The following is a 13,861-nucleotide window of genomic DNA, read 5'->3' on the forward strand; positions in this document are numbered from 1 at the left end:
TTGCCATATAATAATCCATATAATTTGCTGTAAACCTTCATGATCCCAAACGGAAGACACATCTTGATTTTAGTGACCCCATGACCTTTCCTCTAGCGCCATCATCAGGTCAAACTGAGAACAAGATATTGCAAAAGGTAAACATTTGCTGTGCACATTCATGACCCTGAGAGGAAGAAATATATAGATGTTGGTGAGCCCATAATCTTTCACCTAGTCCCGCCATCACACCAAACTTTCCATTTTCAAATGAGCGTATCTCCTGTCCTTTTAGTCGTACAGTCACATACTCTGTTGTGAATATCCATGTCCCCAAGAGGGCATACACCTGTTGATTTCAATGACCTTTGACCTGTGACCTTTCCTTTAGCACCACCATATGGATTTATAGCCCTAGTCTGTTCAAACTGGCAATATCGACAACTCTTGTTTCTGTCATCTACCCTGTAAAATGTTCCATGTGAAAGTAACAAAGTGGGGAGACGGTCAGGCTTTGGTGGAGGTCTGCAATCTACCGAGAGCATTCTTACATTTGGATCACTAGTTGGGCCTTTAAATGACATCCTTTATTTGTTACAGGTAGTGTTGTAAACCTGTCTACATTCACGATACTACTTGATTAACCGAAGACAGGCCTGCCTGGAGCTCAAGCTGTTCAGTAGGCCTACTTTGATTTTGCATTTTAAAGTCCTTACAACAGCATATTGATTCTGTTATTGGCTGATATGGGTGGACACAAAAAAAAATAGATATTGTTATTGTTTTCACAAACGTTATTGGTTGGTCCATCCATAATTCATAGCCAATCTTCCACGGGTTCCAGTAACTGTAGTATGACAGGTGACATCAGCATACCATTATCAATTCAAGCGATTGCTACACTAAATCTGTATACTATCATAATCATGGGTTGACCTAAAACCAATTGAAAAGCATCCCCTTTTAAGAGAAAAATGATATAATCATCATACATAATGCAACAGAAAGGTGAGAAATCTTCCATGTTTATTATAATGCGTGACATTCAAATAGGATGAATCGGGTTACTAGGCAACTGGCACTTGAGATGTAGATTGCCGTGATCATCCCCTTCAGATGTGTTTACACAGGTGACAGTTGAGCTCTCTGGCACCTGCCAAGTTCACACATCCTCAGGTGTCTGTGGTTAGCGGCACTTTACACAGAGTAAACAGCAACACGAGGTAGTCATTCTCAACAGCTGGCTTGTCACAGGAGAGCTTTATCCCCGATGAAACGCGCAGAACGTTGAAAATAGTCGTTTGTCCTCATTCAGGTTGATACCTCAGAACGTTTAGCCACTGCGGTTATTGCTAATTGCAATGGTATGGATTTTTACTGTACCGTTGTCCATGATATATACATAACGTGAAGAAATATATATACATACTGTAATAAAAAAAGGTTAAGGAAAACAGACCATTTTGAATGAGAAAGCACCATGACTATTGTATCATAAATGGTAAATGGACTGCATTTATATAGAGGTTTTATCCAAAGTGCTTTACAACTCGTGCCTCACATTCACCCATTCACTGCAGTTAGAGGTTAAGTGTCTTGCTCAAGGGCACTTTGACACGCTGCGAGGAGGAGCCGGAATCAAACCGGGAACCTTCAGATTACCAGACAAGCCCTCTACTGTACCTTCTCAGCCACTGTCACCCCCCCCCCCCCCCCCCCAAGAGCACAAGCGTATCACAAGATAAAGATGTACAAATATGTCATATGACAAAACTAAGAAAAACATTGTGATATGATGATATCCACCCCATACTGAACTTTTAACCTTGAAAAAATCTAAGTGACACCTAAATATTGACAACTCTTACTGAACCGTACGTCACATTTCATCCATCCGTAAAACAGGGCTCATTGGGTTAGCTGTTGCAATTAATCAGATTTCCCAGTATTTCGAGGAGAAAGCTTGAAATCCTCTATACAAGCAGCGTTTTTAATAACAGGCTTGATGTCCCTGCTCAGTGTTGCTACTGTACAAAGGCTTGGTGACATGTCATAATCTCTGAGCGGCGGGTAAGGGGGTAATGAATGGCCTAGTTAGGTTTGACATTGCAATATATTATTCATACGGATATGACACTCTCCCTTGTTACGTTGGCTGCCTTCTGTCTCCGGTTTGATTTCAATTAAAACACAGAGCCCATTCACATTTCACACTGTATAACAGCATTGGTCCCCAAACTACGGCCCGCCTCCACATTTGGCCCGGCCCCCCAAAGCCCCGGAGCTTACATTTTTTTTTAAAATTATTATAATTTTTTAAGATGGCAGCATCCCCATTGTCTGTGCTTTTTGTTGGTTTTTAGTACTTTTAAACATCCATTTTTAGTAAGTAGTAGTTTTCATTTGATCCTATAATTTTTTCATTCACCGATTTGTGGACTTTTTTTTAGTGTCCTGAAAGGCACCTTATAAATAAAATGCATTATTATTATTATTATTATTATTATTATTATTATTATTATTATTATTATTATTATTATTATTATCATCCAGGAGGGAAAATACACGTTGGATAGTAGGGACTGCATCTCTGCCTGTCCTGGCCAGGAAACACTTTGCAACTGTGATCTCCTCTGGCAGTAGTTGGATATTGTAATGTGTGGCGAGGGGTTGCAGCAATTCCACTGAGAGAAACTGGTCTGAGGCTGGATAACATGCCTGTATGCCTCTCATAAGTTGTTCTCCAACTCATGAGAACCTGCTCTCAAGCACTTGCAGCATTCTGTCGAGGATAGAACAGTCTCTGTCTCAGCTGATCTCCTGAGCTGAGGTCTGAGCTTGTGCCACAAGATGACTCAACTACATACTCGTCCATCCTTTTCTGCTTCCTCCTTTGGCTGGTAGTATGTTCCTCAATCCCAAGGCCATTACATATGGCCTTTGTCCTGTCATACATGTCCACTGCCATCTCTGAGGTGCGATAACCTTTGAGTGTGTCCTTTTAAATAGTACAGAGCTAGAGCTAGGTGGTCTGTAGGTAGGTACTGTATATTTATTTCATAAATAGTGTTATTTATTTCATTAATAGTGTTATTATTTATTTCCTATAAAAAATTCTGTGAAGATCCCGGAAAGGGTTATTAATATTTGGTTATGTGTGGCTTTCTGGAAAACAATGAATGTTTACGTTTAGGCACCCCTGCGATCGTCACATACGTTTAGGCACCCCTGCGATCGTCACACTTTTTCTGTTACAAACTGACCCCGGCCCCCACCAGAGAAGGGAAAAGTTATGTGGCCCTCACAGGAAAAAGTTTGGGGACCCCTGCTCTATAACATCTCCCCGGAGATCTTAGACCAATGCAACAGTCAGATTTACATCTCATCTTAGTATGATAGCAAAAACAATAAAACTAGATCATCATCATCATCATCATCATCATCATCATCATCATCATCATCATCATTATTATCATCAGACATTATAAGACAAGATTAAAAGTATTAACACAACAAGATAAAAACAGGGGAAATCACCTAAAATACAAGATCAAAATAAAGATCAAAACAAAGAAAGCTAAAACAGTTACAGACTGACCGGGATTAGTGACCGTGGCTTTAAACTGTGCATGGGTTGGAAGAGTATTGATCTTTAAAGTGCGTTGAAGAACGTCCCATGCGTCGGGACAATCGACAGAAAAAACGCAGACCTTTCCGAGTTCAGAACGAGCTTGAGGGACCTTAAGCACCTTAAGCTTGTCGGATAGGGTCCAAAAGTTTCAATCCAGCAAGATTTGTGATGTATCTAAATATTGTGAAGTAAATGGGCACGTAAAAGCAACATTTGTAGGCTACTCGTTTACATTAAAAGATATTCCCATTCATTTATAAAGCAAACAAGAAGATATTCATAGCTTTTACAAATACCTGAAACCACACGGCCTTGTCAGCCTGTGGTCACTGAAACTATGTGTGCCTGAGAATCTGAAGTATTTGCTTTAGAGTGTTTATAAAGCAAATCCACTGGACAGGCGAGGATGACCGCTGAGGGGATCTGTAAGGAGAGCGCTGGTACGAACCACAACACGCACACGGCACACGCACACGGCACCGCTGGCAGGAAAACCTCCCAGGAAACAAGCCGTAACACAAGGACAAGCGCTCACCCACACACACACACACACAAACACACACACTTCTGTTACCGTGGCAACGGAGAAACATTAAACACGCATGCAAGCCGAGCACACACACATAAACACTCACTCACACACAGACACACAAACACTCATACACGCGCGAGCGCGCAAGCCAAGCCCACACACGCGAACAGAGCACGCACACACAAGCAGGGCCAAGCACACACACACGCACACGAAGCACACACACACACACATACACACACATACGCACAAGCCAAGCCCACAGACACACACACGCAAACCGAGCACACGCATACACACACGCACACATGAACACACACACACACTCATACAGATACACATATGCAAGCCAAGCCCACAGACACACACATGCATACACGCACACACACACACACACACACACACAAACACTCATACAGACACACACACACACGCAAGCCAAGCCCACACACACACACACACACACACACACACAAACCGAGCACACACACACACACGCTCACACACACACACACACACACACACACACACACACACACACACACACACACACACACACACACACACACACACACACACACACACACACACACACACACACACACACACACACACACACACACACACACACACACACACACACACACACACACACACACACACACACACACACACAACCCATTATCTAATCTCAGTGAACTTTTAAGGTAAAGAAAGGCAGGTCGGTGCTATAAATAACTATTGTTTCAGTAAAATGTTATCAGATGGTTTGTCTGGAAAAGGTCCCAGCTACAGTGACTGTGTGGTGGTGAAGCTAGGAGCTCTGGGGGGCTACTACTACAGTAATGACTGTGTGCGTGGAAGCCTCTCGGAGCGCTCACTGCGCTTACATTTTCTCATTATGCAGAGGAAGACACAGAGCAGGAGGCCTGCCGGCTCCTCTCCCAGGGCCTCAAGAGAGCTTCTACAGCAACAACGCGTTGGCTTCTTCTGCGCCGAGGGATGGGATGTTACGGATGTGTCTGTAAAATGTTATGAAAAATGCATAATTCCCCTCAAAGGAAATATTGAAAATGGGTATAAAAAAATAAACAGAAAATGAAATGGAACAAAGGCTGTAGGGGAACAAAAAGAGCGTCATCACATCTGACGCTATTGAAGATAAACCATCCTGTCAGCCTCCCCGTCACCCCAACCCAACCCCTGTCACACAGACACGGAACACGTCTCCCCGCAATCCGTACAGGAGAGACGTTTGGGACCTGATGGAAATGACGAGTGAAAGTCAAGAGATTGTCTATAAAAACTCTAAGAACTAAAGCGTTGTTTACCGGAGAGGAGCGCAGCGCAGTCACGCGTCGTCAACAAAAACAAACAAACATGAAATGAGAGGAGGAGAGGCGTATCCTTTATGAAAGAGTTTTGTTTCTGTTGTATCTGCTTGACGGCAACAAGTTTCCCCCGTCAAACTTCCATCTGAAAAGAGAAGGAGGTGGGGGGGGGGGGGGGGGGAGGTACGGCTTCTCCGGGTCTCGTGCCCTTGGGTGGAGTTCCAGGCTTATTTTAGATTCCTCCTCTCGTGGGCCAGAACCAGACCACTGCGACCATGAGAGCACCGGGAGGAACCACGACCGGAGACACATGCATGATGGGAATGGCTTTGATGTCACGCTGGTTTAGCCAGTGATGTGAAGAATTATATACACGTTCAACCCCTGTTGACGGCATTCTCTCCAGTGATTAGTGTCTCTCTTCTACTACTACTACTACTCTATGGCCTCTGGGGAAACCTGCCCTACCTTCCTGCCTTCATTACACCCTTAAGTAGGAGGCACTGTGCCAAGGCAACATATTAATGTCATCATTCAAGCTTTACTGTGGGGTCACTTAGGGATAGTATAAAGGCTGTCTAAGGGAGAGGAGACAGTATTAAACTGTCTCCATGCTGGCATGTACTATAATGTATGTATGTGTGTGTGTGTGTGTGTGTGTGTGTGTGTGTGTGTGTGTGTGTGTGTGTGTGTGTGTGTGTGTGTGTGTGTGTGTGTGTGTGTGTGTGTGTGTGTGTGTGTGTGTGTGTGTGTGTGTGTGTGTGTGTGTGTGTGTGTGTGTGTGTGTGTGTGTGTGTGTGTGTGTGTGTGTGTGTGTGTGTGTGTGTGTGTGTGTGTGTGTGTGTGTGTGTGTGTGTGTGTGTGTGTGTGTGTGTGTGTGTGTGTGTGCGTGCGTGCGTGCGTGCGTGCGTGCGTGCGTGCGTGCGTGCGTGCGTGCGTGCGTGCGTGTGTTTGTGTGTTTGCTGATGTTGCTGTGCCTATGGAAGAGGAGACAATCTTACACTGTCCCTGTGCCAGCTTGTGTGTGTGTGTGTGTGTGTGTGTGTGTGTGTGTGTGTGTGTGTGTGTGTGTGTGTGTGTGTGTGTGTGTGTGTGTGTGTGTGTGTGTGTGTGTGTGTGTGTGTGTGTGTGTGTGTGTGTGTGTGTGTGTGTGTTCAAGTGCATGTGCGTCAGTGTGTTTTGTACCAGTGTGTCTGTCAGTGTTCTCTGGGGAGAGACAGAATGGCAATTGTGTTGACTGTAACGAAGCGTGAAAAAGAGAGAGGAGCTATCGGTTGTGCATCTCTGATGTGCTGCTGTCTCCTTCTGGTACGAGTCAGACCAGAGCCCACACGCCACTCAGGCCACTCAGGCCACTCCCATTGCCACACACCCTTTTAGCCAATTGGAATAAACCCACAGACACACTAAGGCTGAGCCCAAACGTTCGAACGTTCGGACCTTCGTTCGTTACATTGGCATTCGAATTCCAAATCAACATTAGAATCTTTTATAAAAACAAAAATGTTGTATATATATTTTCATTCTGTTTAAACCAATGGGGTTTTTCTTCACAGTTGCAGATAAAGATTAGGCTACACTAATATTATAGTATTATACTATTATAGTATATGACTCGTCATAAACATTTTAATAAAACATATCATAAATGATGTAGCCTATCTGCATCCGCTTGGCATGGATTATTTATGTTGACGAAACTGATGAGTTATATTCATTAAAGAAAGTTGATTTAATAAAAAATTTAATTCAAATTGAGGATTTAGTTGGTGGATAAAAAAAGAAAAATTTAATTTATTATTATTATTTGTTTAATTAAAAACGAAGGTTCGAACGTCCGTTCGAAAAAAAAACCTGACGAAGTTCGAACCCCAAAAACAGGCTTCAGGGACAGCCTTAAGACACACACACACTTGACCTCCACGTCAAATTTCAGCCTCCTAGGGCGAAACCTGTGGCTGCTAGAGGGCGGGGATATTTTTGTGGACCAATGGATCGACCGATCAACCAACCAACCAACCGACCAACAGAGTGACCCATAGAGCTGCTGGTCGTAGCAAAAATATTACATTATAGACAGACGGAACTGTTCAAGTATCATATTTATGAAACATTAAGTAAACTTTTGTAAAAGGTTTCCGTGTGAGAGAGAACAGGTCTTACCGTTGCTGGTTGTGTTGACATAGTAACTCCGCCCTTGCGGGGACATGTAGCTCCTCCACTGTGGAGGCAGAGGGTCTCGGAGGTCCTCTACAGGCAGCTGGCTGAGAGATGCTGCCTTCTGTCAAAACACAAAAGCAATAAATATGTCAATAAGGAGCAATGACCACAATACAAACTTTCCTTTTGGATGATGATAAAAAAAAATTAAAAACAACAACACAATTAGCCTCTAGCTGCTCTGTTATTATTTCTCATGGGGTTGTTTATATTATAATTGGACATAATTACTGGAAACAAAAATATTATGTGCAGAAAGCATTACTACTGAAGAGCAGCCGTACAAGAGTACAATAGAGTACAAGGAACTACAATGATTCTACTATTAGTACAAGGAACTACAATGAGGCTTTTTTTGCAAATACCACAATACTTTTTCGGTCGCTACAACAAACATGTGAGAAATGCATTCAAGACATTCAGCTTCAGTTCAACGAGTTTCTCATTTCCTGAAATATTTTGCAACCAGCAACCGATGACATCACAGCGGAGAGGGCTGAGATCCACTGCAATACAAAGAACAACAAACAAGCTGTGTGGGTCTGCAGTTGGACTGGGACCAGTGCTACAAACCCAGCGTATGTAAGCACACACACTGCTGACTTAACACAGGATAGCGTAGTCGACGCCACACAGCTGCTATTGATTAGCCACATAAAAAAACAGCGTTGCTGAACATCAGGCCAAGCCCATTGTAACACATTATGGAGAGATGCTATTGTGAGGCTTGGGAAACCCAGATGAAATTCCACAGCAATTACCGTCTTGCTATCGGGGTCCCTGCCAAGTCATTCAAGCGTACGAGAGATTAGTTTTAGTAAGTGCATAAGGAGGTTTAATCTGGTTACTGCAATGGGTCAGGGAGGAGCCCACATACCCTTTCAAATATGTTTCATGGTAGTTTGCTGGTAATTCCATGGTACCGGCCATTGTATCAATAACTTACCATGGTACTGTATCTATGCAAATGCAAGTAATACTATAATAAAATGGATTTCCATAATTTCTGGTCACTAGCATGATATTTGTGACCAAAGAAACTGAGACTTTTTTTGGAAATACCATGATACCCTTTTGGTAGGTATAGGCAAGACCTTCCTGGACTAAATAAATGATTATCTAATAGTCATAGGACTTTGGTTGGTGATTAGTTGATCTAATCCATGATGACCAGAGCTGTGCATATCATCATGGTAAAGTATGGTTGGGTTTGTGTCTCCATTGCATTCAACTCTTGGGTTGCAACCTTTAAAAAAAACACAAACTAAACTACCATGACACAGCAGTCCCAGCTGGCTTTGGCCAGGTCTGGCCAGGTTATGAAAGGTGGCTCTCAGCCATTAAGTAGGATGCACCCCCTAGTATATAGACCCTCCCTTACTATAGACCCAAAACCCTTACTATATAGACCCAACCCTTACTGTATAGACCCAAAACCCTTACTATAGACCAGTGGTCACCAACCCGTCGATCGCGATCGACTGGTCGATCTTTGAGTCTTTGAGACCTTCCCTGTAGATATTTCCCTGAAAAATAAATAAAAATAAAAATAAAAAAAAAAGATCTTTCCCTGAGAGTCCACATTACAGTTCTACTTTAGTTTTGATGTGAAAAGTGATGCTGCATAAGATTACTGCACTTAGCACTGACTGAGAAAGTACATATTACAGTTCTACTTTGACAAACATATTTACAATTAGCATTTTCTAATGTTAATAATATGAGAGTCCACATTACAGTTCTACTTTTGTTTTGATGTGAAAAGTGATGCTGCATAAGAGGACTGCACTTAGCACTGACTGAGAAAGTACATATTACAGTTCTACTTTATAAAATGCTAATTGTAAATATGTTTGGCAATGTTAATTAATAGGAGAAGGTCCACATTACAGTTCTACTTTTGTTTTGATGTGAAACGTGATGCTGCATAAGATGACTGCACTTAGCACTGACTGAGAAAGTACATATTAGAGTTCTACTTTGACGTTTTAATGTTGGACCAAAGCATTGCATGTAATTAGAATACAGGCAAATAAAAGTAATTTAGTTTAAAGTACAATCTTGGCTGTCTTTTTCTCTCAACGCTTCAATCGGTAGATCTTGCCTTCACCAAAAAAAAGTGATCTTGGGCTTAAAAAGGTTGGTGACCACTGCTATAGACCAAAAACCCTTACTATAGACCCAAAACCCTTACTATAGACCCAAACCCCTTACTATAGACCCAAAACCCTTCACTCAGGTCTACTAAAGCATAGAGAAGGAGAAGGCTTTGCCGCATTTCATTACATAATAGGCATTCCTGAATGTCCTTAACGTGATGCATTTGAACATCCCATAAAGCCAAATTGAAGGACACCTGCTGGTTCCCTTTTCTCCTGGCCCACTATGAGGTAGAGGCTCTGACAGCTTGGATTCTCCACACTGCATTTTAAATCTTGGATAATTCTAGAGGTGTCTTTGGGTGGTGCTGGAGGTGGTGCTAGAGTTTAACAAGAATGTTGTTTATTATCATTAGACACAGCTAGGAGCAAGGTGAGGGCACACAAGCCAACCTCTGAATAAATAAGGTACGAGTCACTAAAGCCACATATCACAGCCACCGCGTTCCTTTACTCTGTCGGCATATTAAAACACCCCCACGATCCAGTTGTCAGTGATAAACAAACGGCACTAAATGCGCGACACCGACTGCATCGATTCGAGCTAGAAACTGTCCCCCTGAGTACGCTTGTCCCTCTTCTGCACCTCCCAGAATGAAGTCATTAGATGAAACTGCTGCCTCAGTTGGAGAGAGGAGAGAGGAGAGAAAGAGCCCTGCTGGCCCTTACAGGAATGGCGTGTAAAGAAGCCATGTCAACCCCTAGGGTCACTTATGACTACATGTAATTACGCAGCCTCCCTACAGCATTACTGAAGAGTCCTCCCTTTGATGGTCTCCCAGCGGTCTCCGTTATATTTGTCGTCCTTCTGCCGCCCGCCCTCCAGAAACGGACTCACTGAAACACTCCCAGTGTTTCCTCCATTTGTTTGGGGGACGTATGACCTTTAATAAATAAATAAATACTACGGAAGGAAATATGCATGGTGGTGGTGGTGGGGGGGAGGGGGGATGGGTGGGAGTCAAAGCGCACTGCCTACTGGATACGGTGGCAGGACTCCAGGTTGTCATTAAAAGGAAATCCAAGCCGGTCCCAACATGGAATTGACGGGGGATCAACAGCTCAATATCAATACCCGTAGCCAAAGAACACACTATATAGTTACACTAGGATTAGGCCCTCTGTTATGGAGAGAGAGAGAGCGAGAGAGAGCGAGAGAGAGAGAGAGAGAGAGAGAGAGAGAGAGAGAGAGAGAGAGAAAGGCAAGGCATCCTTCAATTGTTTAGTACACGCCCCCTTTGCAACAATACTGATTGTTGTTTCTAAGCCAAACGACGTGGGTTAATTCATTCACTTGCATTCTTTGGACGTGCAATTGGATGAAAACAGGAAAGGGCCATATTCTGGAAATGCCAGTGGACAGTGAAGGTGACGGGTCCTGAACCCTGTGTCCTGCATCAGCCTGAACCCTGTGTCCTGCAACAGCGAGAGACACTGTCGTGACGGGTCACCTGAACCCTGTGTCCTGCATCAGCGAGAGACACTGTCGTGACGGGTCACCTGAACCCTGTGTCCTGCATCAGCGAGAGACACTGTCGTGACCGGTCACCTGAACCCTGTGTCCTGCATCAGCGAGAGACACTGTCGTGACGGGTCACCTGAACCCTGTGTCCTGCATCAGCGAGAGACACTGTTGTGACGGGTCACCTGAACCCTGTGTCCTGCATCAGCGATAGACACTGTCGTGACGGGTCACCTGAACCCTGTGTCCTGCATCAGCGAGAGACACTGTCATGACGGGTCACCTGAACCCTGTGTCCTGCATCAGCGAGAGACACTGTCGTGACGGGTCACCTGAACCCTGTGTCCTGCATCAGCGAGAGACACTGTCGTGACGGGTCACCTGAACCCTGTGTCCTGCATCAGCGAGAGACACTGTCGTGACGGGTCACCTGAACCCTGTGTCCTGCATCAGCGAGAGACACTGTCGTGACGGGTCACCTGAACCCTGTGTCCTGCATCAGCGAGAGACACTGTCGTGACGGGTCACCTGAACCCTGTGTCCTGCATCAGCGAGAGACACTGTCATGACGGGTCACCTGAACCCTGTGTCCTGCATCAGCGAGAGACACTGTTGTGACGGGTCACCTGAACCCTGTGTCCTGCATCAGCGAGAGACACTGTCGTGACGGGTCACCTGAACCCTGTGTCCTGCATCAGCGAGAGACACTGTCGTGACGGGTCACCTGAACCCTGTGTCCTGCATCAGCGAGAGACACTGTCGTGACGGGTCACCTGAACCCTGTGTCCTGCATCAGCGAGAGACACTGTCGTGACGGGTCACCTGAACCCTGTGTCCTGCATCAGCGAGATCACTGTCGTGACGGGTCACCTGAACCCTGTGTCCTGCATCAGCGAGAGACACTGTCGTGATGGGTCACCTGAACCCTGTGTCCTGCATCAGCGAGAGACACTGTCGTGACGGGTCACCTGAACCCTGTGTCCTGCATCAGCGAGATCACTGTTGTGACGGGTCACCTGAACCCTGTGTCCTGCATCAGCAAGAGACACTGTCGTGACGGGTCACCTGAACCCTGTGTCCTACATCAGCGAGAGACACTGTCGTGACGGGTCACCTGAACCCTGTGTCCTGCATCAGCGAGAGACACTGTCGTGACGGGTCACCTGAACCCTGTGTCCTGCATCAGCGAGAGACACTGTCGTGACGGGTCACCTGAACCCTGTGTCCTGCATCAGCGAGAGACACTGTCGTGACGGGTCACCTGAAGTCCTGCATCAGCGAGAGACACTGTCGTGACGGGTCACCTGAACCCTGTGTCCTGCATCAGCGAGAGACACTGTCGTGACGGGTCACCTGAACCCTGTGTCCTGCATCAGCGAGAGACACTGTCGTGACGGGTCACCTGAACCCTGTGTCCTGTATCAGCGAGAGACACTGTCGTGACGGGTCACCTGAACCCTGTGTCCTGCATCAGCGAGAGACACTGTCGTGACGGGTCACCTGAACCCTGTGTCCTGCATCAGCGAGAGACACTGTCATGACGGGTCACCTGAACCCTGTGTCCTGCATCAGCGAGAGACACTGTCGTGACGGGTCACCTGAACCCTGTGTCCTGCATCAGCGAGAGACACTGTCGTGACGGGTCACCTGAACCCTGTGTCCTGCATCAGCGAGAGACACTGTCGTGACGGGTCACCTGAACCCTGTGTCCTGCATCAGCGAGAGACACTGTCGTGACGGGTCACCTGAACCCTGTGTCCTGCATCAGCGAGAGACACTGTCGTGACGGGTCACCTGAACCCTGTGTCCTGCATCAGCGAGATCACTGTCGTGACGGGTCACCTGAACCCTGTGTCCTGCATCAGCGAGAGACACTGTCGTGACGGGTCACCTGAACCCTGTGTCCTGCATCAGCGAGATCACTGTTGTGACGGGTCACCTGAACCCTGTGTCCTGCATCAGCAAGAGACACTGTCGTGACGGGTCACCTGAACCCTGTGTCCTACATCAGCGAGAGACACTGTCGTGACGGGTCACCTGAACCCTGTGTCCTGCATCAGCGAGAGACACTGTCGTGACGGGTCACCTGAACCCTGTGTCCTGCATCAGCGAGAGACACTGTCGTGACGGGTCACCTGAACCCTGTGTCCTGCATCAGCGAGAGACACTGTCGTGACGGGTCACCTGAACCCTGTGTCCTGCATCAGCGAGAGACACTGTCGTGACGGGTCACCTGAACCCTGTGTCCTGCATCAGCGAGAGACACTGTCGTGTTTGTCTGCGTTTCGACAAAACACACACTTGAATCCCATAACATCTGGTAATGTGAGACGCTGTGTTGTCCACACCGGTCATGTCTCTTCATTATCAGTAAGGTGACGCCAGAGTATGTTTTCCCCCTCTAAAGCAAAGTGGCCCTGCCTCTCCAGCTCAGGCCAGGACAGATGGCAGTGGGCTGGGAACTGTCAGGACGGAGCACACGGATACAGTCAGGGAGATTCTTGAGTGCCGTTTCTTTTGGTTGGTGATGTCACACGGTCCAATTCC

The 13,861-nt window shown here is 45.9% G+C and overlaps 1 protein-coding gene across 1 annotated transcript in view; it reads right to left on the reverse strand.

The window, feature by feature from the left end:
- Positions 1-13,861, reverse strand: part of gas7b (growth arrest-specific 7b) — a 90,768-nt gene that overhangs the window by 44,179 nt on the left and 32,728 nt on the right. The window contains 1 exon segment of the mRNA XM_084323038.1: positions 7,637-7,754. Within this exon segment, the coding sequence (XP_084179164.1) occupies positions 7,637-7,754 (118 nt within the window).

The sequence above is a fragment of the Notolepis coatsorum genome, assembly GCF_963971535.1.
Source record: "Notolepis coatsorum genome assembly, chromosome: 10".
Taxonomy (NCBI): domain Eukaryota; kingdom Metazoa; phylum Chordata; class Actinopteri; order Aulopiformes; family Paralepididae; genus Notolepis; species Notolepis coatsorum.